The 25,711-nt window shown below is 53.4% G+C and overlaps 2 protein-coding genes across 6 annotated transcripts; one reads left to right on the top strand and one right to left on the bottom strand.

The window, feature by feature from the left end:
• Positions 1-1,538: 1,538 nt before the first annotated feature.
• RGS4 (regulator of G protein signaling 4) lies at positions 1,539-9,437 on the top strand. Of its 5 annotated transcripts, none has more exons than XM_059478294.1 (6): positions 1,539-1,747; positions 2,142-2,366; positions 5,034-5,138; positions 6,125-6,186; positions 6,913-7,079; positions 7,599-9,437. In XM_059478294.1, exons 3-6 carry the CDS (start codon positions 5,044-5,046, stop codon positions 7,848-7,850), a joined length of 576 nt encoding a protein of 191 aa, XP_059334277.1. In that variant the 5' UTR covers positions 1,539-1,747; positions 2,142-2,366; positions 5,034-5,043; the 3' UTR covers positions 7,851-9,437. The 5 variants fall into 5 exon arrangements, with proteins under 5 accessions (XP_059334277.1, XP_059334276.1, XP_059334275.1 ...); XM_059478293.1 differs by lacking the exon at positions 1,539-1,747 and adding an exon at positions 1,911-2,040; XM_059478292.1 differs by lacking the exon at positions 1,539-1,747 and having other exon boundaries at positions 2,053-2,366.
• A 694-nt stretch (positions 9,438-10,131) lies between these two features.
• On the bottom strand, positions 10,132-22,172 carry LOC132077168 (regulator of G-protein signaling 5). Its single transcript, XM_059478675.1, has 5 exons — positions 22,045-22,172; positions 17,031-17,141; positions 14,795-14,856; positions 14,500-14,666; positions 10,132-13,986 (listed from the first exon to the last, which is right to left on the bottom strand). The coding sequence occupies exons 1-5, from the start codon at positions 22,086-22,088 to the stop codon at positions 13,825-13,827; spliced, it is 546 nt and encodes a 181-aa protein (XP_059334658.1). The 5' UTR covers positions 22,089-22,172; the 3' UTR covers positions 10,132-13,824.
• Between the last annotated feature and the right edge of the window lie 3,539 nt (positions 22,173-25,711).

The raw sequence follows: 25,711 nt of genomic DNA on the forward strand, positions 1-25,711 counted from the left end.
CACCCAAGCTGATCCTCACCTCTGAGCTCTCCATGAGCAGGTGAGGCAAGCCAGGGATGACGTGCCAGGCGTAAAACATGGCGTGAGCTGCTGCTTCATGAGCTGGCAGGGAGGAGGAGGATGAGGAGGAGAGCTTGGTGTTGAGCACAGCGCAGTCTCTGCCTGCCCTGGAGGAAGAGGCCTGCCTGTGATGGTGGGAGATGGAAGGGGATACTTTAGATTGGAGACCAGCTGGTGTAGCTGAGAGGATATTAAACTGCAAAAGCTGGGAATCACATCTTAGAGGAGAAACAGTGCACAAGCCCAAACTCCTCTCACGGGGTCCAGGCTGAGCCAGTCAGTGTTAATGAACTGGAAAAAGGGAAATTTCAACTGCAGCATTTCTAGGAGTCTCCATGCCCAGTCCAGGGAGAATGGTCCTTATTTTAAAGCCATTTAGGCTGGCTGTTGTGATGGCAGTGCCAGAAATTCCTCATTACAGCCTGCTCACACAGAAGTTGGGGAATGCAAAAGGTGACCTGATGTCAACAACACCAGCATCTGAGTGTCATTAGAGCCATGCAGCAAACGTGCTTGCAATCCACAAAGAAGTGTGACATTCCTAAATCCAGTATACAACATTTTGCAGACAAAGTGCAGAATTTTTGTGTTCTGCACAGAAGTTCCTTTCCCTAGCAAGCAGCCTTTGTGACCTGCCTGAGCCAGAGCTCTAATCTTGCCAGAGAGAGGAGCAAGGTTAGAGTTTGCAAACACTTTGATTGTGTCAGGCAGATGAGTTCTTGAATTGTTTGAATGTCAGTAACATTGCACAAGTTTGATAGTCAAATGAAATTAAACATATATTTAGTAAATAATTAGTTAAGATTTTTCTGTTGGCCATATTCTGCCCTTCAACTTCTACCCAGACAGAAGACACCACAGAGCTTAGGCACTAACTCTGCCAGGGCCCAGTTGCTTCCTACAGATCCACCCAAGGGCTGTCAACTCACCAACACTAAAAGGACGAGGGCATTCACTCAGGTAAAGTTTTCCACTGCCCTGAGCTGGAGCTGATTTTTAGTCCAAACAGTACAGGACTCGCAGGCTCATTGCCTCAGGTTTGGCAGCAGGACAATCCTGTTCCTACAAAAGCATTTTACAGTTAATTAGAGCATTGCCTTTCAGCACAATTAATGATTTGAGAGGATGCAGTATGCCAAGGCAGGTAAACTCTTTGGGGATTTGGACTCGACGCTGCTGGCTGTAGACTCTAGAGACACAGAAGGGAAAGGCTCATCTTGCAACTTCTGCAGATCGTGAGCAAAGCACTGAAAGGTTTCTGGGAGAGGAGGTGCAGCAGTGGATAGCGTGGGCAGGCAGCCTGCTGCTAATCAGAAGCTCCTTTATTTCACAGTGGGAGCAGGACTTAAAATGCAGCAGCCCATATGCACCTCCGTCTGCCCAAAGCCCTCCCCGCTTTGCTAAGGATGGTACAGGCTGTGCTGAGCTGCAACTCGATAAATATCAGCCAATTCTCTCTCTCCCTAGAGGGGCAGGGAGAGAGATGCTTTCTGCACCATCCAAGGGCTGAGGACAAGTAGCTGAAGTCATCCTGTTCTTGGAACTATAGCAAACCCAGGGCAGTGCAGGCACCCCCACAGGTGTTTCATGGGTTCATTCTTTAGCATGAAGAACTCTCAGAACTTCTTCAAAGACATTCTGGTCAGGCACAGTTAAGCCTTTTATTTTAATTAACCATCTTTCCTTGGTGAGTCCCAGAGTCCCTGGGTCTGACTTTTGATTTTGCAAATGCAAATGGAGAAGGTGCTGCAGTGATACTCATATCTAAGGCAGATGCGCTGCCAACCTAAATTCCTTTTTTCCACGCATGTATGTGAGCTATCCTCAAATTTATGTGCTGAGACATGCACATTTTATATTCCAATGATGCCTTGCACCACCACCCCCCCCCCGGGCTTTTGTTGCAGCCTCACCAAAAATATACATCCACATGACTCTGGAATAAAACAGGAAAGTCTCATCTGCCTGGGTAGTTCCCTGGTGAATTTACATTCTTCTTTCCTTAAGAGCTCTATTTTCTGCGTTCGTTTGGATTATGGTAACCTTTTCTGTTTAAAATTCTTGTCCCTTTCTCGATCCAGGTTACTTTAAATAGAAGAGGAAAGGAAATTAACAGAGGAACCAGCAAAGCTCATCTCACGTCTCAGAATTGATTGTCTGACCTTTTTTACTATTTGTGTCCCCCCACGAAAATCTGCTTTTCATCTGCACCATCCCGACCTCCTGCAACAGAGGAAGACCCCGAAGCTTTTTGAGCCCTTTTCGAAGATTCCACCTCTGCAGCCAGACATCGAGCTTCGTTTCTGGTAAGGTTTTCAATCTCTCTCACCCCTTTGTCTGGGTTTTATACGTCACCCTCTTCCTCTGGGGTGGGCAAAAAGGGGACGGGTGCTGCTGCTGCTGCGCTGACTCCTGACTGGGTCAGCCAGCGCTGCCGGGCTCTCGGGCTGGGCTATAAAGCCGAGCCCAGGCAGCGCCGCTGCCGCGCACACCGCACCGAGCGCAGCACCGAGCGCAGCCTCCGCCGCCTCCTGCCTCCTTGTTTTTCCTGGAATACCGATCCGACCTCGGCAGCAAGATGTGCAAGGGACTCGCTGCACTGCCAGCCACTTGCTTAAAAAGGTACTGTTTATTTCTGAGCATCTGGGAATGGTCTCGTTAGCCCGGAGACGCGCTGATGCGTTGCGCTTTGTGTCCGAGGCAGGAGGACGGATTTGGCTCTGATTATTTTGCAAGATTAGATATAAATGACTGCTTAGAAGCTTTTGTGGTTTTTTTCAGCTAGAAGCAGAATTGCAGAAAGGTTTCATACGGAGCAGGGAGAACTCTAAAGCTTTCCTTCCCATCATCCCCATCATCAAAAACAGCAGCTTTTAGCATTGCGATATTTTGATATTCCTGTCAGCTGCTTCTGCTGCAGTCTTTGCACCCCTTTTCTCCCTTGGCTCTTCTCTGCTAAATTTTCTTGATTCTTTTGAGGGGGAAGCAAGGCAGACAGGATAACAATTAAGGATTATCCCCTGAAATGCATTTCAAATGCAGATAATGCAGCGTGGCAGCGCAAGAGACCCGTGTGCCAGCAGGCAGGGATGCGGGCACGGTGGATGTGGATGCGGCAGCAGCTGGTGTGGGATCAGCCCGAGTCCCCTGGGCGATGGTGAGGGGCCAGGTCAGGCTGTTCCCCAATGCGCAGCCCTGTGGGGCTGCTGTGGGGCTCACCACACCCCTGCCGTGCGGTGCCAGTCAGGATGGGCTGAGCTGCACAGCCCCAAATGTGCCCACAGGCCAGCACGAGGGGGCTCTAGGCTGCCATGAGCCCTCCTGGAGGGGTGTGATTCCCTTTCAGGTGCTCTGGAGATGCCCAGGAGGGAGGCACAACGCTCCCTTCTCATCCAGCCCATCCAAACTCGTGCGGGTCTGTGCTGGTGCAGCGCTGCCTTGCTGCCCACCCGTGCCTGCAGCAGCACTCCTGAGGCTGCTTCCCAGCAGATGTGCAATGGCTTGGGAAAATGCAAGCAGAGACTCAGCTGGCTCCCATCCGGGGATGGGAGCTAAAGATGATAGCTTTATCCTATCATCTGAGGATAAAGCTTCCTGCTCATGGTTGAATTTAAAAACGGGTGCTGAAAATACAAGGAAAAAGTGTTGACACTTCCAATTTGCAGGAACATTTGATGAGGCTAAAAAAATATTGAAAAATGCAAGGAAAAATAGTTCACATCTTTTAAACACCTCTGTCCAGGATTCCCAGCAAAATCCCTCTCTTCCAGAAAGCTGTGGGCCTGGCTGCAAGCAGCAGTGTCTTGTTTCCTCCTGCTGCCACCCTCCTGCAAAGCTGAGCAGCTTCCTTCTCCTGGGCAAGGAGCATGACAGCACCAGGCAGCCCAAGCCTGGCAGCCCAGAGTCCCCATGGGTGCCTGGGCAGAGCCTGGGTGTTGGTATTGGCCACAGGCACCCTGCTCTAAGGCAGCTGTGAGCTCCCTTTGTTCTCCCCGAGTGCCAGAGCTGTCGCAGGAACATTTCTGAGGCAAGCAGTGAGATCAGGTATGGCCAGGATCCCTGACAGGGAACTGGAGCAGAGAGCAGTGCTGGGGGGCTGAGCAGCTACTGGGGCTCAGCCCTGTGGCACAGCCTCTTGCTCTTTTCCAGGCTCCCATCTGAGAAGGAGAAGAATTTCCTGCTTTACACTGTGGCTGCACCTTGAGGCAGGCCAGGGCCACCCCTGAGCAAGCAGGCATGGTTTACCCACCGCCCATTCTTAAACTGGAAGGAAACCCAGAGAGGTGCCAAGGCCAGTATCAGCTGCGTACTTAGAAGCTGCTGTGAAGAAAGGATTGTCCTGAGCTGGAAGGTGGAACAGAATTAAGGATGAATCTTCAGAGGAGCTTGCTGTGGAGCGAGGGAGCAGCTTGCAGCCAGTGTGGGCTGCTTGTGGTGGAGCTCTTGGCTCATCCCCTGACTTCACCCCACAGTCTTGCTCCAAGCCATTGACTTCCTCCCTTCCCTCTGTGTCATGGGCTTGGTGGGGTGGTCTGGCACGGCCCTGCTGTTCCTGTGCCAGCTGATGAGGTGGGGAAATGGCAGGGGCTGCAGGAAGGGATTAGTAAGGGTGAAAGAACCATACATTGGCAGCTGGGCAAATCAGCTCACGGAGAGGTAACACACACAGCACGGTGATGCTTTTCTGTCACAATATTTTTACTGTAAACAGTAGGAAAACAGCAGCTTCTCTCCCTTTGCCACCTGCTTCCAGTCTGATGACCTTCTCAGCAAGATGCTGTTGAACATGAAAAATGACTTGTTTGCCATTGTGTTTGTCTAGAATGAAAAATGTGCATTATGCAATGAGGGGAAAATCAGCACTGGAGTCCCTGTCAGTGACCTGAATTTGTGTCACTGAGTAATGCTGGAGGAGGCTGCAGAGGGAGTGCAAAGCATTGTCTTCATCTCCTCCTTGATTTTTTTTCTTTCAGTGCCAAAGACATGAAGCACCGCCTGGGCTTCTTGCTGCAGAAGTCAGATTCCTGTGACTACAGCTCTTCCCAGGGCAAGAAGGAAAAGTTATCTTCAAGCCAAAGGTAAGAGCAGATGCTGTCACCTAGTTAATCGCAGACTGGCTGCAGCATGTTGTTTATTCCTTCACCAAGCTGGACTTCTGGTGCTGCTTCCCAGTTCTTCCTGAACACCTGTGCGTGGATCTAGTGTGGCAATAGCCCTGAGGTGTTGATAGTCCTGTCAGCTGACCATCAACACCTGAGGACTTCAATTTCCATGAAGAATGCTGAACTAGAGGTCCCTTCTGGCTCCACGTCCGTGATTCAATGGGAATGAGCATGGGGAGGGCGTGTACAGTGTCCTGCACAGGGGAATGACTCCATTCCAGACCCAGTGCAACTGGATACATTGCAGAATCAGCATCCCATGCCTCTTTGGGCTGGGTTTGTGCAGTACTCCCCACAGCTGCACAGAGGTGAAGGCACACAAACCAGCCAGCAGCCTGTGAGGGTGTCACTGCTCTCCCCAGTCTGCAAGGACACAGTGCTCTCTCCAAAGAGGGTTCCAAAAGCCAAGCTTTGCTGCTGGAACAGATGAGCCCTAGGGTGTTCTAGTATGGTAGAGGGGATGAATGTAGGATGTGTTCCCCGTGTGTTTCCAGTTCCCATAGTCCTCTTTTCCACATAGCTACTGTTCCCCTGACAGCTTAAAGGAACCAGTCCTTTGGAGTTCACTGATATGACTTCTAAGAGTGGTTCCAGACCTGTGTTCTAGCAAGAGATGCAGCCAGGCACAAAATAAATATGAAATCCACACCAATTTTTTTCCAGGAAAATTAATTTCTAGCCCGTGGCTGCTGATGAGGATTGCAAACCAAAATTTCTGTAGGTTAGATCTGGGGTCCCTGGGGGTATTTGTAAAACGAGCTGATATTTCATTCTCAGTCTCTTGTGTATGCTCTTACAACAATAAGGAAAAAAGATTTTTCTAGTGGTGTTGAGAAACAAACCAAATTTGTCCTTTCTGTACTCTAACTCAGCCCTGTGTTTCTCCCTTTGTCTCTTCTTAGGCTTAGCCAAGAGGAAGTAAGAAAATGGGCAGAGTCTTTGGAAAATTTGATCCATCATGACAGTAAGTGAAGAGTGCTCTTATGCTGCCTGCAGAGCATGTGTGCTCTGAACAGTCCTGGGAGGGGATGGGAGGGGACACAGGACATTATGATTGTCTCTTAGGGGTACACAGGAGCTCCTTTGGCCATGCAGACCTCTGGGAGGGGTGGGGAAGGGGTCTCTTGCTCAGATCCAAGGCAAGGGTCAATCCCAATGCATCATGAGTGTGGTTTTGGCCTGCTGCTGAGCTGTCTGTTTTGTGAAAGCAACTGGTTTAGCCCTTGTGCAAGAGGAGGGCAAGATTGGGACACACAGTTAGTGATGGGTTAAACAAGAAGCAAAAGGAGGAGATATTATTTGCAGCTGAACCTATGGGAAACTTTGCCTTCCCATCAGCTGTGGGCTACACTCACGTCCTTGAGGTTTCCTTCACATTGTTCCCATGGTCTGAGACTCTGTGGAGCATGCTGGCTGTCTCCTCAAGGCCTCCTGGGAACACACGAGTTGCTTGTGTTCCCCTGGCAGGGACACTGAAGGTCACAGTGGGGGAACAGGCAGCTGGGCCCCCACGTGTGACATCCCCATGGGGCCTGTCTGCATTCCAGCCTCCCCACTGCCAGCCCAGGGCAGCTCCTCATCCAGCTCTGGGAAGGAGAACCCACAATCACTGCTTGCTGGGATTCAGGGGTGCACGTGTTCAGGGACCAACACTCTTGCCTGACTCGGTTTTCCTCTGAACAATCCATAGGAGGACTGGCTGCTTTCCGCGCTTTTCTCAAATCTGAGTACAGTGAGGAAAACATCGAGTTCTGGGTCAGTTGTGAGGAGTACAAGAAAACCAAGTCACCAGCCAAGCTCAGCCCCAAGGCCAGGAAGATCTATGATGAGTTCATCTCAGTGCAGGCCACAAAAGAGGTACGTGCACTGAACATTCCTTGGGCAAAGGCACCACCCTAAATTCTGAACCAGAAGCACAGCCAAGCAGAAGTCAATAGTTTTACAAGAGATGAAGGCTTCTGCTTCTCTGCTAGTTAGAAGGTCATGGTGGGTCTTTTATTGATTTTATATTAAATTTGGCTAGAGAGAAAGTGTGTTTAGTTACAACCACATGGCCATTCCACGCACACACTGAAATGGGAGAAGCCCAAGAGGTCCATGATTCCCAATGTTTCAGCTGCTCCCATGCAGTTTGAGTTTCCTGGCCAGCTGCATCCCAGAGGGATGTATGTGTCAGTCTCCCCTGACAGCTCTTCTGGTAGCAGAGATGCACTGGTGTCCAGCTGCACAGATTCTGCTGAGGCTACAGGGTGTTAAACAGCCATTTCAGACAGCTGCTCAGCAAGCACACATGGTGGAGAGATACTTAGATTTTCCCTTTCCTATGCCCCATCTGGGACAGGTTCTACTTACACTGTCCCTTTGGCCCTTTGACAGGTGAACTTGGATTCATGCACACGGGAGAAGACAAGCCACAACATGCTGGAGCCTACACTGTCCTGCTTTGATGAGGCTCAGAGAAAAATATTCACCCTCATGGAGAAGGATTCTTACCGTCGCTTCCTCAAGTCCCCTTACTACCTGGACTTGGTCAGCCCACCTGGTGCTGGCTGTAGGCCCGAAAACTGCAAAAGAAACCACACTCACAGCTTAGACTGCAACTCCAACATCATCTCTCAGTGCGCCTGAACCTGCAGCAAGGCAGGGGCAGGCCGGGCTCTTGCAGAATAAGTGGCAGCAAAAGCACTCATTGGCATGAAGCAACAGAGCTGTCTCCAGTAGCTGTCTAATGTTCCAGTTGTATCCCATGTCATGCAGCAGCCAGCATTTGTAACTCAATCCAGGCTCAGTGTGTGTAGCAAACCCTCCTCTGACAGTCGGTGTAGGAGCGCTGGGGTCTGTCTGGCAGGAGCTGAGGCAGTGGCTGCGTGTGCCAAGCCCTGCGAGCCAGCAGGGTGCTGGGGAGCCCCAGTGAGCCCTGGCTCTGCCCACGGAGGGACCAGGCTGGCGGGGTCACAGCGTGACACACAGCCAGGTGCAGGGCAGAGGGGCAGCCAAAGGAAGTGCTGGGGACTGTCATCTCCCCTTTCTAATCTGCAGAGGTTTAGGTGAAAAGGGCTGGCTCTGGTTCTTAGCTGTTCATAACTCCCAAATGTCCAGGCTGTCAGGAGTGTATGCTCAGAGCTCAGGCTGTGCTGCATTGCAGTATCAGGCACAGGAAGAGCTCCTACTCTTTCTTGAAGGGAAACCAAAACTTTTTGGACAGCCTCCCTCAATCATCACAGCCACAGTCGCAGGGAAGCTCAGCCTCCCTCGGCCATCACGGGAAACTCTTCCCTCTGGCTGCTGCTCCCTCTGTAGCACCCTGTTTATGCTGGCCAAGGATCTTCTCTAGGGCTGTGCAGAGCTGTCACTTTGGGGGAGGCTCATTATTTCCTATATTATTAATTGCAACCTTCATGCTCCCAGGTTAAATAGTCCAGCAGAACAGAACAGAAACATGTTCCTTCTCTCCCAGACAGGTTTATATTCCTGACTCTGGGAGTGCCATTTCAGGTTTGCCTGTCCTGGCTTGTAAGAAGCAGTTTGTGAGGGAATAGGACCACCATATCTGAGGATGAAAGGCCCTGCTTGGGAGTACTTGAAAATGTTGGAGTTTTTTAAGGTGTTATTTATGTATTTCAGTAGTAGCATGGCTCACTTTTCCTGAAGATGGTAGGAGGAATGTGTCTATCTCATTACTGCTCCGGGGCTTTGCCGGAAGGCAGCTGACACTTTGGTTGCTGTGGTGAGACAGGGCCTTTGCTGTGGGCTTGGGCACTGACTGCAGTGGGAAGCACAGGAGGCGGCTGCAGCATTGCTGCCGTGAGCTGCAGCACGGCTGTCTCACTGTCCCCCAGCCTTGGTCTCCATTAGGTATCGCTGCTGCGGCCACTGCGTACCCTGCACTCTGCATCCCAGTCCAGACAGCAGCTCTCACACCGGGGTTTTGGCATGGCAGGAGGAGGCTGTGGCTCTCCAGGCCCATAGAGAAACTTCTTTTTTTAACATGTGCTTTATTTTGTATTTATTCAATGTACCAACACCTATCACCCTGCATGCTCAGCTAAGAGATGGAGAGGCTTGCTAAAGCACTGAACATAGCCAAGCATGTGGCTATGTTTTTTTTTCCCCCTGGTACTGGGAACTCTTGGTAACTATTGCAAAAACTGTATCAATATTTAAATAATGATGAATGCAGTCTAAATAAAATGTTTGTGTTAGTCCCTTCTAAAATGCTATTACGTGAACAAAAGAAAATGCATGGAGATCCAATTCATTGGACAAGGTCACTCTTAAAAGTTTTGTTACAAGTGGCTTCACTCAGAGATTGTTTTAAGTCACAGAAAGATGAAACAGCAGATGAAGCAACAACAATTATATCCTTCAGACACCTTCAGCACCATGAGCCTGGGGGATAAAGGGTTTTTATGGGTCCATGCCTTGCCTGGCCACCAGCTGAACATGGGAATTAGCCATCCTCACCAAGGCTCTGGGGTGAGTGTGAGCGCCCCCTGACAGCTTTGGAGTGGGGAAGATCAAGGAGCCCTTCCCTGATGCAGATGTGTTGCAACCCTGAATGGACAGAACACATTTTATCCCAAAGCTGAGCCTGTCCCTGGGCCATGCCCTGTGGGTGCAGAGAGCAGGCCTGGCTCTTGCTCAGCCCCAGCTCCAGCTGCTGGAGCCTGAGCTGACCCTGGGAGCCAAAGCCTGAGGCAGCGTAGGACCAGGGGTGCTGTGCTGCACTGGCCTTGGGGTGTTCTCCTGGATCAGCTCCCTGGGGTGATTCCCTTTCCAGTTCACTGAGAAACCACTGCATCATGCAATATAAGCTCCCAGAGACTTTTGGGTATAAGTTTTGGGAGTGCTCTATAGTGGGTAAGAAAGTGCTGCACCTTCAGAACAAAGAGACAAAATGAACAGTCCATTGAGACAGTAGCAGAAATACATGTTTATGTGTGGATTACTGAGTGGTACATGAATATGGGTTAACACAGCTCCTCAGTGCACACCAGCTCCCCACATCTTCCCCACATGACTGTCCCATGGAGAACTCCAGACTGAAAACCTGCAGCTCTTGGGTGGGAGGAGCTGATGTGCCCTCCTGCCTTTGCTCCAGCCCTTGGCCACAGCATGCAGCACCCTCCCAGGGAGTGACCAAGGCCTGAGGGGAGCCTGGATGAGCTCTGGGACGCTTTCAGCCACTGGGCTTTGGCAGTGCCCAAGTCAGGGACTGGGCAGCCCTGGTGGTGCCCAGCCTCAGCACGCAGGGCAAGAGCTGTGTGGTTCTCCCTGTGATTGATGAGGTGCGAGGCTCCATGTCGCTGAAGTCACCATAGAACACACATCAAACCATCCTCTGGTGTCCCTCTGGGGTGTGCAGCAGCAGGGAGCCATTTTCCACATGTGCCTGTGGCAGGGACTGGGTGCCAGGGTGGCGTGGAGGCAGTGCCTGGTGCCCCATGCCCCTGGCTGCAGCGTGGGGCTGCCTTGCCCCACGGCAGAGATAGGGGTCCCTCGAGGGGCATGAGACCTGCCTCCTGCACCAGCCCAGGTGCCAGGATGGCACACAGAGGCCACGGGCACAGGGTGATCCTGAAGGATGCACCATTGTGTTCTCTCAGCTGGATGGCCAAGGTTTCCCTCAGGAGGGTCTGGAACAATGCAAAACCCACACACACTCCTCTCTGTGATGGACCCTAGGCACTACATCTTTGTGGTGTGGAAACTCTGCTTTTTGGCTCTCTGACTCTCAGGGGGCCAAGATACCCATGTTACAAGTATATATGTGTGTGCACGTGTATATATGAATACGGGAATACAGATGTACATATTGTATTACATACTGCTATATATGCCACATTTCACAAGAGCTAGAGTGATAAAATACATGAAGTATCTCCTACCTGAAATATGATGGCTGGCATCAGCCCAATAGCAAATACCTGTGGGCTAATGGAAAGCTGGGCCTGGGGCTGGTACAGGTGTTGTCACCTTTCTGGGCAAGCCTGCTGGAGTAATTAGCCAAATGGCCCTTCTACACAAACACAACTTCCCTAGAGCTCCAAAACGCTTCAGTGGCCACATTTTCTGGCCACCCAGTAGATCACGGGCAGCCCCCAGAGTAGACTTCCAACATTTTAACAGAAATTGAGCCAGGGAGGGGTTGCCAACAGAGCTGTGGCATTTCTCCTGAATCCAGCCTGAATCCAGCCTGTGCCTTTCTTTCCAGCACACACATACCCAGACACCTTCTCCCTGCCCCATGTGTTGTTGCTGCAGCAGTGACGTCCCAGGATTTGATGGTGCATAGCAAGAGCCTCCAGCAGCATCCCCACTCTATGGCAGTGGTGGTGGTGGTGGCATTTAACTGTGAAACATGTGAGGGAACCTGGAAATAGCTGCCAAAGATTAAGCAGAAATGAAAGATCCAGGTCTTCCTGCAGGGAAGTCTGTTCCGTTTTGCTTTTCTGAGTCATGCTATAAATGAGGAGCTTGAACATGCTGAATCCACTTGAATTGACACCAGTTCATGGAGACTTTGGGAGGGTGCAGGGAGCGTGTGCAGGCAGAGGTGGGGGGAGCACGCGGCAGCAGAGGGGCTGGCCAAGCCCCCCATCCCACACCTAGCCCTACTTCTGCCTCCCCCTTGTTGCCCACTGAACGATGGACACTGCTGGGGGGTCCTGTGCCCTTTTGATGGGACCCTCCTACTGCTCATGGGCTCCCCTGGGCTCTTTAGGTCACCCAAGCCACCCTCTGCATTCACCCCAGGGGAATGCCTGCAAGCATCGACCCTGCTGCTCCAGCACCGACTTTCCCAGGCCTTTTGCTCCAGAGCTTAAAAAAAGAGTCACATTTGTGACTGCCTCCATCCTTCCCCTGCCTCCCCACTCCTGCCCATTTCCTGCTGCTTGGGATGTATTTTTCTTCATTGCCATAGTGACAATGTGTAAATATTTGAGACTGGTGGGGTTTTGATCAGATTTTGAAAGTCTTGAAGAGACTGGCAAATCCATTGTTTATGTTACTGCATTTTGCTTAGAGTCCCATGACTTGCAGTGAGGCAGAGCAGCCCCGAATGCCCGTGGGCAGCAGGGCCACGGATGTTTTGATGGCACCTGTCAGGCTGCTGGTTGAAGCAGCTCCTTGCGAGCCATGACCCTGTGGATGATGCACCAGGAAACCAACTCAGGGATGAACCATCTGGGCCCTGTGGAGCAGGGGTTTGTCACATTTCCCTCAAAGCTGAAATGAGATCCTGTGGGCTGCTTTTCATGTATGCCCTTGCCCCTTCCTCAGGTGTGATTTATTCTCTTAGCAGAGGGCTGGCTTTGAATCATTAGAAAGCAGCTAGTCCTTTTTAGAGACAGCCTATGGAAACACATGGCCTGGGTAGAGAGGAGGAGACAGCAGAGAGAGATGAAGGCTACACAAACTTAGCAGGGTCTACATGCTGTTCTAGAAGCCGGGGGTTATTTTTCACGTTTCCAATGGTGGGTGTGTGTTTGGTTTGGATTTTTCAAATTGGACCTGAACAGCTGGAATTTTAGCTTTCTTTTTCCCCAGCACGTCCTCCCTTCCTCCTGTGCGATGCTGGGTTTGTTCAGGAGCATTGCTTTGGCGTGCCTACTGCAGAGAGAATCAACTGCAACAAGAGAGCCCGTGGCAGCCCCCAGAGCTGCATCCCAGCACACCACGAGGGCTGTGCACTGGGATGTGGCACAGGATGTGCCCTGGCAGCTCAGGGCGCTGTGCAAAGGTTGGAGTGAGCAGGAGTTCGGCGTTGCTAAGCAGTCCCAGTGTTTTGGACCAACAGGTCTCATTTTATCCTGTTGTTTTTGTATTTAGAGGGAAGCACACAGGCTGACTTCGAGTGGAGCTGCTGGGGAAGAGGTGCCACAGGCTCGCTCTGCTCACCCCTGGTGCCAGCCAGGCATTCCCTGCAGCACCTGCTTCTGCCGTACAGCGGTCCCTGCCCTCCTTGTCACAGTGCCATCCTTGCTGTACATGTCAGTGTCACTGGTGTCCCTGCCGTGCCCCTGTCCCTGGCCGGCTGTCACTGCGCCTGCTGACTGGCTGCTTTCGGAGGGAAGGTGATGCAAATCGGACAGTGGATGTGTCTCACTTCACCTTGGCAAGGAAGGGGAGCACCTGCAGGTACCTGTGCACTCTCAGCAGCAGCTGGGGAAGGTGGGAGAAGGGAGCGAGCCTGGGCCAAGCCGGCAATATGGGCAACACTGAGGAAAATTGTCATGTTCTAAGGAGCCCTAAGAAGGCAAAATCAGCACCTCGGAGCCTCCAGCTAATGCCAAGCTCCGCAGCATCAGGGATGTGTCAGCTGGCCACAAGGCTCCTGGTCACTGCAGAGCTGGGGCTGCTCCCTCACCCTTCTGCGTCCCAACTCCAGGGAGTTTCTGCAAATTGGTCTTTTGTGGGAGAGGAAAGAGATAGTAAGAGAGGAAACACCAGGACACCGGACAGTCCAAAGCATGGGGGAGAAGCTTAGCAACACCTCTGAGTGCTCTAGGTGGTATCGAGAAAGCAAAGCAGCTGCAGGAGAAGGGGCAGGTGTTTAGAGAGAAGCAGCAGGGATGCCTTTCACAGCCCTGCTGCATTGCTACTTGATTAATTCATGATAAAACTCCGACCGCAAAAATCTGGGCAGGGAGTCTTTTTCCATCAGGGCAAAGATCCTCTTCTGGGCCATGTCAAAGCTGGTTGGTGATGGCTCCACCAGGTTCTTCATGGTCACAGCCTTGGTGAAGTGGTCGATGTTCACCTGTCATGAGAGTGTCAGAGGGATGGGAGCCTGCCTTTGGAGGGCTGAGTGATGGTCTTCCCTCGCCGCTCTGTCCCACCAGCAATCACGCAAAGGGTGAGGGGAGGGACTGAGGCAGATTCATTTCTCTGGTAGAATTATTGGTGGCAAAGCTGTCAGGATGAGCTCTGTCCTGCTGCAAAGCTAACTTGGGGAGGAAGATGACTGTACATTGTCATCCCTTATGACTGATGTCACGCCTCCATGGGGAGGGTGGGGACAGGCACGTGTTGGGGGTGCCCATGGATGGAGACAGCCCAGCAGAGGCTGAGCATGCAAACAGGGGCTCCAGGGTTGTGAAGGATGGGAGTGCAGCATGTGAGGATGAGGCTGCCCCTTGACAAGGACACAGCCCTCTGACCTCTCAGCCACCACATGAGGTGCTCTGTGGCCATCTCTGTGCTTTGGGATGGAGGCCGACAGGGCTGCGGCCTCATCCCTCCCAGTACCATCTCCTGCCCCATGGCCACTGACCTCTTTGGGTGCCTCATTCTGGATGAACTCCTCATAGATCTTTTTGGCCTTCTCTGCCATCTTCACAGGGGACTTGGTTTTCTTGTAGTCCTCGCAGGCCACCCAGAACTCGGCGTTCTCCTCGCTGAACTCGGAGCGCAGGAAGCTGCGGAAGCTGGCGAGCCCATCTGGGGGCAAGGGGGAGGTGAGCCCTCACTTCAGCACTGGCAGTGCCAGGGGGGCAAAGCCCTCCCTGAGCACCCCAGGGCACGTGGAAAGAGGGGAGGTGACCAACCGCAGGGAGATGTGAACTTACAGGGGTTTTGCAGGAGCTTCTCCAAGGAATCGCGCCACTGCAGAGCTTCCTCTGGAGAGGGCCTGACGAGAGTAAAGAAAGCCCAGGTGGTCCATGGTTACCCCACAGCCCTGTCTGGGCTCCAGGGTTTTTAATAATTCCTTTGAAAACAGGGAGGAATGGAATAACACGTTGCAGAGACTTTCAGAGCAGAGGCAGTGGTCTGGGGATGGAATGGGGCTGCATCACAGCCCAGGGGAGGGCGATAGCCGAGTGCAGGGAGGGTGAGGATGGCGTGGGGAAGGCGAACTCCCCCGGGCTTGGGCAGAGCTGCGGCGGAGCTGCAGAGCGAGTCCCGTCTGCAGCCACAGGGCTCCTCCTGGCCCACAGGCGGGAGGGGCGGCTGGGAAGCATCCCTGTGTTTTCCTGCTGGGCTGGGGAAGATGCTCCCGCTGGCCACGGGGGCCCGGTCACTGCGGGCCGAGCTGCGGGGCCGGGTCAGAGTCCCCGGCTCCCACAGCCCGCCCGCCCCGTTCCCACGCCCTGCGCCCCGGCCCCTGGCGCCCTTCCCACCGGGAACCTCCAGCGCTTTCCATCTGCACCGTTTTTCCTCTTTTTTTTTTTTTTTTCTTTAATATACTTTTCAATGCGATGTTTGCAGTCAGACGGAACGGGTTTGTGGGGTTTTTGTTGTTGGTTTGGGTTTTTTGTTGTTGTTGTTTGCGGCTTTTTGTTGTTTTATTTAAGCCCCGAGGAGTTTCACCAAACTGCCCTGGGCTCCCAGCTCCTTCCCTGCAGCCCTGCCAGGGAGGCCCTCCTGCTCGGCACTGAGTGCTGGGCTGGCCGAGGTCCTTCTCCACCCCTTGAAGGCAGTGGTGCACTCTCTTGTTTTGCTGCTGCAGAGGCCACACGTCAGGGCTGAAACCCCTTGGCTGAGCAGAGCATCCCTGGGAGCAGGGAGGGAGAGTGGGCAGGACAGCCTATCCTGCTCCTGGGGGCACAGGAGCTTCAGTGGTGGATCTGGGGGAAGTACAGTGCTGGCGCCCAGCCATGTCACACTGCCCATGTGGCTCCAGCAGGGAGAGGAGAGTGGCAGGAATGCCAGGCTTGCCCAGGGTGGGTACCAGCCCTTACCTGTCACCAAACCATCAGCAGCAGGCACCATGACAGTGGTTCTTATCCTTCACTTTCTGGACCTTGAACTGTGTTTGCACTTCTGCCAAGGATCAAAGCTATCCCTGCCCCCATGTCCCTGTCAGGTGACTTCTCACCCCAGTGAGGAGGAGAATCACTGCAGCAACCTAACACAACCCAGATTTCCTGGAAACCACCAAATTCACTTTCCCATTATCTGAATGTCCCTGGGATGATATTAACTGCAAGTGAGATGCTGACAGGTGAATGATGCCAGGGCTGCACAGTGATGCAGTGCAGGAGAAAACAGCTCCTCCAGAGAGCAGGGAGTGGGGAGTGGAGATGTTCTCTGGCTTTCTGCAGGGATGGCTAATGGAGATGGACATGTCTCTGTCACAGAGGCATCTGGGGCACGGCAGTGATGGAGTGAGAACCACAAAATCCACCAGGCTCTGCCAGCCCTCCTTGGCACGGGCAGCTCTCGCCGGGCAGCGCTATGTCAGGCGGGCACCGTGCTGGCAAACATCCCCCTGTGTGTTACCCGCTGCACCCTGGATTGGCAGGCAAAATAATTAATGTTTCATTTGCTTTAAATAACGTTGATAAGCCAGTACCATACACCAGCTTGGTGCTGGGGAGCAATGTTCAGGCCAAAGGCCATAGGGTGAGGAGGTCCCATCACCATGAAGCTGCCTTGAGCCAGCCGTGCCATGAGGCTGGGCACCCAGCTCAGGGACACACTGCCACTCCAAAGCCGGATGGCTGCAGAGGCTGGCACCTCTGGGTTGAGGCAGGTGACTCAGAGAAGTCCAAGTGCCATATGCCTCTGAGAAAACCTTTATCGAATAACATGAAATCTCACCAAAAGTAAATTGAGTTTCCATGGGAAATCTAGTTTCCATAGAGCTGTATTACCTGACATGTCTCATGCTGCCCTGACATAACTTCTTGAGCCTGCACCTAGCAGGCAGGTCACGAGGAGCGTGCCACAAGCTGCCTGCCATGTAGAGGCTGCTGTGCCAGCCCACAGCAGGGCTCAGCTCCTCTGCATCCCAAAAGGGCTCCTATCCACCCCAGTGGCTGGGCACACATACTGCTGCAGCCCACCCAGTGCAGTACTCACTTCTGGGCCTTGGGTGGCTTCTCTGGCTTCTCAGGGTAGGGGATGATGAAGTCAATGGTTGAGTCAGGCTTCTGGAGCAGTGTGCCCAGCTTCGTCTTGATCTCCTTGGCTCTGCAGCAGGGGAGGAGCAGAGACAGGTCAGGCAGAGGAGCAGGGCAGTGGGACTCTCACAGTCCCTGCTCTGCACCCACTCTGTAATTAATTCCAGATGAACAAATGGACCTTAATGCTGTAAAGGCTGTGCCTGTCTGCGGCATTTCTAAACAGGCACTGTGCATTAGCGGCAGCTCTTGATCTTGATCTCCTGCTCTGTCCCCATCTGTGGCCAGGATAATTGCATCAGCAGGGCTGTCAGGCTGTTCTGGGGCTGACTTAGAGGGGGTGTGTGCCCCGCTCAGTCTCTATAGAGATGAGCTTGAGAGGGGCTGGTGAGGAGCTGAAGGAGCTGGTTTTGGAGAAGAGGCCGTGCTGGGGGATGCCTGCCCCATGGTGCCACCCTACACTGTGCCACCAGCACACACTGCTGACAGCGCTCAGAGCCCTTATAGAGATACACAGCATGTTTGTCAGTAATACTTAAGCCTTATATCTGCAATGGGAAGGGTCCTGTAAACAGGCACCTCCTGGGTGCTGCCTTCTCTGGGCAGAGAGGGAAAAAATGTCTCAGGAGCTGAAGACTGCCAAAGGCTGACTGCCCCTTCCCATTGCACCAAGGCCATGCTCTAGACCTGCATTTGGAGGATGCAGAGAAAACAGGGGGTCCTGGGGCTTGGCAGTAGGCCCAGCTGTCTCCCAAAATGTTCCCTTTCATGCAAGACAAGAAGTAATTAGGTCCTGAGCATCTAAAATTGCTAAGGAGGCTGCCCCCTAGCCCACTGCAGCTCAGGGGTGGCAGCAAGAGCAGGCTGAGCTTTTGCAGGGAGCACTCAGGTGTACTGTGTGAGGCTGAAGGAGTGAAAACAGACACCCCTCGCCACCCCCAGTCCCCACCTTTGCAGGGCAGGGCTTTTCCCTGGCACAGCAACATTTGGTGGCTTCCAGGTTATCTTGCTGGTACAGGAGGTGAAGGAGAGGGGACAGACAGCTCCTCACAGGCTGGGCTGAGCTTTCGGCATGGCTGGCAAAGCTGGACGGCAGCTGCCTGCAGGGCTCCCTGCAATTTTCCTCTCTGCTGTTTATTTTCACAAGCCCTCTGTGGATGATCGCTCCATTGCTATGTCTGCTATTTCATTTCAATTCCTTTGATTTTTTCCCTCCTCGTAAAACTCTCTCTCTCTCTGTGTTTTGGTTTCCACCCACCAGTCCCCACGGGTGACATTTGGAGACCTGGCACAGGGGTGTCTGCTCTGCTCTGCTCTGCTCCCTGCCAGCTGCCCCCTGTTTCTGCTGCAGAAAGCTGCCTGTGAGCAGCCACCCTTGCTGCAGGTCGGCAGCAGGACCAGGCAGAGGGAGCAGCCCAGCCTGGGGCTGCAGGGGCCGCCTGCAGCGGGTGTGCAGCACGGAGACCCAGCTGCTGTCATGGACAGCGTCAGCAGCTACAGGGACACTTCCCATTGCCAGTGCTTCTGAGAAAACCTGAACCTTGGAGAGCTCAAGACTTCAGGAAAAGGGTGACAAGGTCACCATGCTCCCACACAGAGCATCTGGGATGCTGCCCTTCATCCTGCTGTAAGTAAACAAGTAAAATGCAGACAAGTGCTCCAAGCCAGAGCTGGCCCTTGATGTCCTGGGGCCAGCTCTCCGGCAAGCCTCAGCTGCCCCTTGGCACCCTGCTGGCCAGTGCTGCTACACTGGGACCACCTGGCATGGCCCTGACCCATGGGGATGGCACAGTTGTAGGGATGGGGAGCAGGTGAAGTGGGCAGCCCCTTAACACCAAAGCAGTGGCTGGGTGCAGAGGGAGCCACAGGAAAGCTGAGGGGACAGGCTGGCCTCTCCCTTGACTCTCCTTTCCCAGGCATCTGCACCTGTGGCCACAGGTGCCTGCAGGAAGGGGACACATGGGCTCAGGGAGCATCTCTCAGGAGGGTCTGAGCAGAAATACTGGGTGCCACCTTGTCCCTCTCGCAGTGCTCGAGAGGGATGAGTCAGGATGTTGCCAGGACCAAGCCCCTGCCAGTGCCAGGTGCTGTGCAGCAGGGACAGTCCCTTCCAAGCAGCTGCACTACGTGTCCCATCACGGGCGGCTCGTCTGGCAGGAGCAGGGGGGAACAGCAGCAGAGGGGCTGGGGGCTGCCCTTGGAAGCAAGGACAGTGGATACCAGGAGTTCCTGAGCAGGCAGAGGGATAACACGAGCTGTGCTGGGAGCAGGGGCACCCAGAGTCAAACTCAGCCCATGATGACCCAAGGAGCTGGGAAGACAAGACAGGAGCAGGACTCTGCTGCTGTTGGAGCAGCCCCTGGGGACCCCATGCCCTGGTGCAGATGAGGCCAACACCTACACGAGGTCTGGATGCAGCTGATGGCGGCTTCACACAGCAAGTGCTTAGACCTTGCTCAAAGCCCTGCTCTCTGATTCCCATCCCCTGACAGTGACTCTTGGCCGAGAGTGCCAGGCTCAAGAGGCACTGAGGCCCCAGCAGCCCCATCCTGCTCCATCCCGGGGTGCTGCCAAGGGACCCCAGCAGCTGCCCAATCTGCTGGAGCCCTGCAGGTGTGGGGACAGCAGCAGGAGCCTTCCCCCTGCGCCAGAGCCATTCCCTGGCAGGGGGACCTGCCTGACATCTGTAGAGACAGCAGAGACAAGGAAGGTGGTTAAAGGGAAGCAAGGAAGTGCAGGAGCGAGCTGAAAGCCTGCAGGCTGAGGGAAGGAAGGGCTATTTAAAGACACCATCCTGGCGTCCTCCAGCAGATGGATTACAAGCTATCAAGCAAGGCTTCAGGGAAGGCTAAACAGCAGGAGGAAAAAGGCAGCTATAAACAAAAAAGGCATCTTTTAAAGAAAAAAACCCCGGCCAAGTGAGAAAAAGCAAGAGGACTGTAAATGGTGGAAGGTCAACTGTGAGAACATATGGGAGCAAGCCAAGAAAAAGTCTGAGAAATAGCTTCCAAGAAGCATTAATAGAAAATATGGGCTCTGTCAAACATATCAAGGACAAGAAGGGCTGCTGGGGAGGGCCAGGAGAGACTCCAGCTTTAAAAGCGAAACAAAAATAGAACCTCAAAGGAGTTTAAAGCCATAGCTGAAAGCTAAAGGTGGTGCTGTGCCTGAGGGCAGGGAGGGGCCAGGAGAAATGTCCCTTCACCTGCAAAAGCCTCCCGAGGGTATTTGAGGAGCCACAGAACTGCAAGAGTGATGCTGTACAGGCATGTCAGTGGCAGCTGTGTCAGACCCGTGGTGGACACATGGACAAATATGGTCTATTGGAGAGGAGTCAAGGCTCTTCTGGCCGTAGGAAGAGATTCCTTTCAACCTATCATGCCTGTCTGAAGAGGCCAGAAAACACAGAAGGCAGCTGTGGGGGGACCTGGGGGAGCAGCTCCTTGGGTGGGCAGGTGCAGAGGGAGGTGAGTCCATGGATGGCATGTGGGGAAGGGAGCACACACCTGTGGGGATGTGCTGGGGAAGGCGGGCTTGCAGCTGCCTTCAGCCACTCTGGGAAGGGGTCAGTGGCGAGCAGCAGATACCAGAGCTTGGGAACGAGCTGGAAGTAGCTGCAGGAGGGTCTGTGACACAGCAGTGCAGCAGCTGGGAAGAGCAATCCAACGTGATGCACAGGGGACAAATGCAGTCCTGACTCTGAGTGTCAAAGTGTGAATGCAGCCTTCAAGAGTGAGGATTTGAGGGTACAGCAGATGAAAACATCAGCATAGCAGGACTGGGAGAAGATCTTTATTAAGAAAATTTACTGTTAAAAAGTGTCAGAAGAGTGGCAACAAGGATGATAGCAGAGCAGAAACGTGGATCACCCACATGAAACTGGAAGAGTGCTCTTGGCTGCCCATGGCACAGGAGACTGCAGGGGAGCAGGCAAGGTCAGCATGCATTCAGGAGCATCACAGAAAGACAAGTTTCCAACAACAAAACCATCACAGGCCTGTGCTCCTGTTTGTGCCTGTGGTGAGAATTTGCCTTTTGGGCAAGCAGCATCAGCCCTCAGTGGCACAATTTCAGCTGGAGCTTCTCTGGAGCTCCTCTCAGAGCAGTGAATTTCCCACTGTCAGTCTCATCCAAAAACCAGGACTAAGGCATTTGCAGGTGTGGGAACCCTCACTGAGGAATTCACTTGAGTCTATTCCTAAATTTCCCCCTTAGGTGAAGCATTGAGTGCCCTGCTGCTGCAGTGAGACCTCAGGTGCTTGCACCTCTGCTTCTCACTGGACCCCCTCCAAAGCCCATGGGAGCAGAGGAGAGGACAGGTTCCAATCAGCATGGAAATGGCGAGGGGTTGGAGCCCGCCTGAGCTCCCAAGGGGTTGTGAGGAGCCTTTGCCACCATCAGGGGCAGGTTGTGGGGCAAGAACCAGGGTGGACAGGGATGGAGATGAGGATGGGTGCCACAAGGGGGGCAGAGCTGGTGCCCTGTACAGGGCTGAGCCTTGTGAGAGGGGCCAGCTCTGGCTATTCCACGTGTCAGTGGCACGCAGGCAATTAAAAGAGGATCGTGAGGCACTTTGGAGAGACAGGGCTGTTTCCACCTCAGAAAGGCAAAACCTCTGTCCTGATGTTTTCCTCCTGTCCTCCCCGTGTTGTGTGGAAATTGATAAGATCCGAGGACGAAGCGCTCCTGCCCAGAACGGTGGAGGGCTGGGTTTGGAGCAGCCCAAACTCGCGCAGCAGAACGACTCCCAGGGCAGAGTGGGGAGCTCGGGACCAAGCCAGCGCTCATCCCTCCGAGGAACCTCAGCCACTGTGCCACCCCAGCCAGCTTCCCTTCCCTGCCCGCTCAGAGCTGGGTCCTGGCAGTCCCCACGAGCGATGCCCATCGCGGGTGTGCTGCAGGAGGGCCCCTGTGCCCCTCAGAGCCCCGCGGGTAGGCAGCCCCGGCATCCCGCGCATCCCGGCCGCTCTCACCTCTCCAGGCACGTGTGGGGCAGCGCTGCTAACCCTTTGCACATCTTGGCAGGCTGTAGCTCCCTGGGCCGCGAGAAGGGTGCGAGCGACGGCCGAAGCGGCAGCAGAGGCTCCGGCTGCAGCCCGGCCGCTTCCCTCGCTCCTATATAGCGCCGCGGCTGGAGCCTCGCCAGCCCCGCGTCCAGTGCCGGCCCCGCCGGCTGCTGGGCTGTGCGTTCTTCTCTCTCAGCTCACACAGGGGGGAGGAAAATGGGCATTTGCTGGGGTGAGATCAGGTAATGGAATTGGAAGGGCCAAGCTGAGGTTTAGGGGACTTCAGGAAGCCCACAGCGTTTCTTTTAATGATTCATCAGGCTGCAGGTCAGTATTTAGAAGAGCCAGGTAGAAATGCTTCATTCAAGTGAGATTTTTCGAGTGAAAAATGGAACTTTAAGAAAAATAAAAATGCTTGTGAGAAATCTTGCTGTTGATTTCTAGGCAGTGGCTAATGTCAAATATCCACTGCTTCAACAATGGTGGTGGCTATCGGCAACTTTAGTTTCAGACCTTGGCTCCTGGGTGACTATGAAAATGTGCCTCTCTGTGCTTTGTTTAACACTGGGAGCTGGGAATAGGGACTTTGCTCCCTACCTGGCTGTCTACACCCAGGGGCACTAACAGCCACCATTTTCCTGGGTGAAACCCAGGGTTACATTGCAGCTCAGCTCTTGGTCCCCTTTCCCTTGTGCTGTGTCAGAGATGTGCCTGCCTGGCTCTGGCTTCTGGCTGGATTTTGCACCTGTTGTGGGATTATGCAGCAACACACTGCCTGTGTTCAGGCATCTGAGTAAGTGAAAGCTGGAAGTCTGCCGGAAACTGTGCCTCCCTGGAGAGCTTGGCCTGGCTTTGTGCTGGTCTGTAGTGGAAACTGAAAGAAAAAAAGTACAGCTAACAATTTCAGAGGATGAGATGCTCAGATAATAATGGCTTGGGCTGATTACAGCCCCCAAGATGCACTCGGGCAAGGGATCAGAGCCAGGGTGTGGTGGGCTGCCCTTCCCTCTGCTGGCATGGAGGTGCCCACCAGCCTCTCTTGTGTCCCACAGAGTGGGGAAGGGAAGAGCAGCACCCACAAGGGATGGAGGTCCTTTACTCTTCCAGGTTGTTCTCATTCTGCCCTGTTCTCAAAGGACTCAGGAGGAGCTCGAAGGTGCCTCACCCCCATCAGTGGCCCCATCTCCCAGCAGCTGGGGTGCAGCCCCGGCTCTCTGGAGGAACATAGCCTTGCAAACTGCACCTTTGCTGGGCTGTGCCAGTGCCCTTGGGGCCACAGAGCTCATCAGGGATGTCACCGGGATGTCACAGAGTGCCAGCTCAGAGGCTGTTCTGAAGAGCCCCTTTGAAGCGTGGTGCTGTTTGCAGGAGGCTGTGCTGGCTGCTCAGGCAGGGAAGGTGGTGGCAGCGTGGGCCGGGCAAGAGGGGCTGGTGGCTCTCACAGCTCAGGACTGGCAGGGACTGCAGGGCCAGGGCACTCCTGGGCAACCCCCACTGCTGAGCCCTTGGCAGGGCAGTGTCCTTCCATCACCAATCTTCTGTAATAAAGCCAGCATGGGAACCCCGGGAGAACGTGGCTCTGTGGGACCAGGTGCTCTGTGCTACTGCTGCCCCTGAGCACCCTTCCCTGCTCTGCTCTCCCGCCAGCTGCAGCCAGGGCTGTGCACCCTTGGAAATCCCAGAGCCCCGCCAGGTGTGCCAAGCACTCGGCTCCGTCTCTGCAGGCTCCTGCTGCTCACAGAACGTGGAGCTCTCCCCAGTGAGAACCCCTGGAGGGACTGGGCCTCTTCCCTGCAGACTTTAGCCTCCTTCACCTCCTTCAGCCCTAGGTGAGCAAATCCTCTCTGCCGTAATTCAGTGACCAGTGGTCTAAAATCTCTTCTAAAGCTCTGGGGTGGGGGTTTAAGGAGTGCACAGAGCAAATTGGGCAACTGAGGTCCAAAGTGTGTGAGGAAACTCCATGTGGGAGGGTGATAAGGAAGCTATACTGTGTGCTGGGATTGCAGCTGAGCATTTTAACACAGATTTATCTGAAACACTGAAAAAGAAACCTTTACCACTGAGCAGAAACAAGGGTTACACAGAAATGGCTTGCATTTTCCACAGAGTTTTGTCCAGCAAGAAATGTTTGTTTTGTGTGCTTCAAAGCTTTGGAGTGCTAAGAAAATATTTCCAATAAGAAACTACACAGACCTTCCTCATCTTCCCATGACAGCCTAATTTCTTTAAGAGCCCTTCTGGGAGAGCTTTTTGGAGATCTGAGTGCACTCTGAGGAGCAGATTTTCTTGTGTACACAATGGCTGGTTTCCTCCAAGAGGGATCCAGGCTTGTGCCTTGCAACTGACCCCTCAAAAGCCACATGGAATCTCCATTACAACCAATTTATCCTTGGCCCTGTTATTTCCAGACTCTATGATCCTTTCTAGCAATGTGCCTTTTACAGAAGGCAGCCTAGCTGCTTTGCTGTTTCCTGGTTCCCACTGGAACTTTTTAAGAACTAGCATCATATTTAATAATATTGACCTTTTGGTAAAGGGATCACTGCAATTGCCACCCAGGAGAGTATTTGGACATTCATCTGAGCGCTCCTTTTGGCTGACTTAACCATGTGTTCTAAAAATGGTGTTAAAAAATATTTTTTTCCCCTGCATGCTTTGGGACAGTCATGCAAATGTGTGTCCCCTAAGGAATGATGGTAGTGTGAGCTCCCTAACAGCAAAGGGCAGTGCAAGTAACTCAGCGAGGCTTTCTTTGATGGCTCATTCCTTCCTATAGAGCCTGATCACATCCTGTCCTTGAGCCTCCCTGGAGAACTTTCTGCTTCTCACATAGCCATAATTCATGTTTATGCCTTTAGGATGCTTTCTCACATCTTCTGTGGCTCGCTTTCCACCTGGTTTTTCCAGAGCTTGAATTCTTTTTTTTTATTCTCTCATCTCAATTTTCCCTTCTTTAAGGTCCTGCCACTTCAGATGTTCATTTGCACTCCCTCATATAAGCATGTGCCCTTTTAATAAAAATCTCTTTGAGCGTTGAGTGCACCATGCCTGTGTAAGCCAGTGTTGCAGGCGACCAGCCTCTGTGCTCCTCATACTTGCGTGATGCTGACCAGCCTAGCTCTCATTTCCCTTTGTGCACTGCTCTCAAGGTGTTTTGCTCTCACTGGGACAGTCTTTATCAGTAGCTGTGGCTCTGTGGCCTCTTTGAACTGAGCCCCTCACATGGCTGAGGAGTTGCCTAGGTGCAGGCCTACACTGTCTCACTGCCTGCACCAACTTCCTGAGGCCCAAGCCAACGATGGAAATGCTTGTGTAGAAGGAGGAGATGAGATCTAGGCTCCCTCCATTTGCCACATCCAAGTCACTGACACAGGAGCCGTGGGTGAGGTCAGAGAATCCTGGAAAGCAGCGTTACCCGGAGCACTGGGACTCTGGCCAGCAGGGAACTTGGGAGTCACGTATGTTCTGCATCCCCTGTGGGGAGCCACCGAGTTCCTCGACCCCGAGCACGAGGCCTGAGAGCAGCCGGGGCCTGGGACACTGCCCTGCTCCTCGTGCCTGCTCCCCTTCTGGCACCTGGGCAGGAGCAAGCCCCCTACATGGTGTGCACAGGGCTGACCTCAACATTTGCACA

Source organism: Ammospiza nelsoni, chromosome 9, assembly GCF_027579445.1.
Source record: "Ammospiza nelsoni isolate bAmmNel1 chromosome 9, bAmmNel1.pri, whole genome shotgun sequence".
NCBI classification, from domain to species: domain Eukaryota; kingdom Metazoa; phylum Chordata; class Aves; order Passeriformes; family Passerellidae; genus Ammospiza; species Ammospiza nelsoni.

Coding starts and splice junctions, on each gene's coding strand:
- RGS4 (XM_059478291.1), top strand. CDS start 2,639: ATGTGCAAGGGACTCGCTGCACTGCCAGCCACTTGCTTAAAAAG. Junction 5,139..6,124: donor AAGTTATCTTCAAGCCAAAG/GTAAGAGCAGAT, acceptor GTCTCTTCTTAG/GCTTAGCCAAGAGGAAGTAA. Junction 7,080..7,598: donor CAGTGCAGGCCACAAAAGAG/GTACGTGCACTG, acceptor GCCCTTTGACAG/GTGAACTTGGATTCATGCAC.
- LOC132077168 (XM_059478675.1), bottom strand. CDS start 22,088: ATGTGCAAAGGGTTAGCAGCGCTGCCCCACACGTGCCTGGAGAG. Junction 14,857..17,030: donor AAGCCACCCAAGGCCCAGAA/GTGAGTACTGCA, acceptor TACTCTCGTCAG/GCCCTCTCCAGAGGAAGCTC. Junction 13,987..14,499: donor AGAATGAGGCACCCAAAGAG/GTCAGTGGCCAT, acceptor CTCTCATGACAG/GTGAACATCGACCACTTCAC.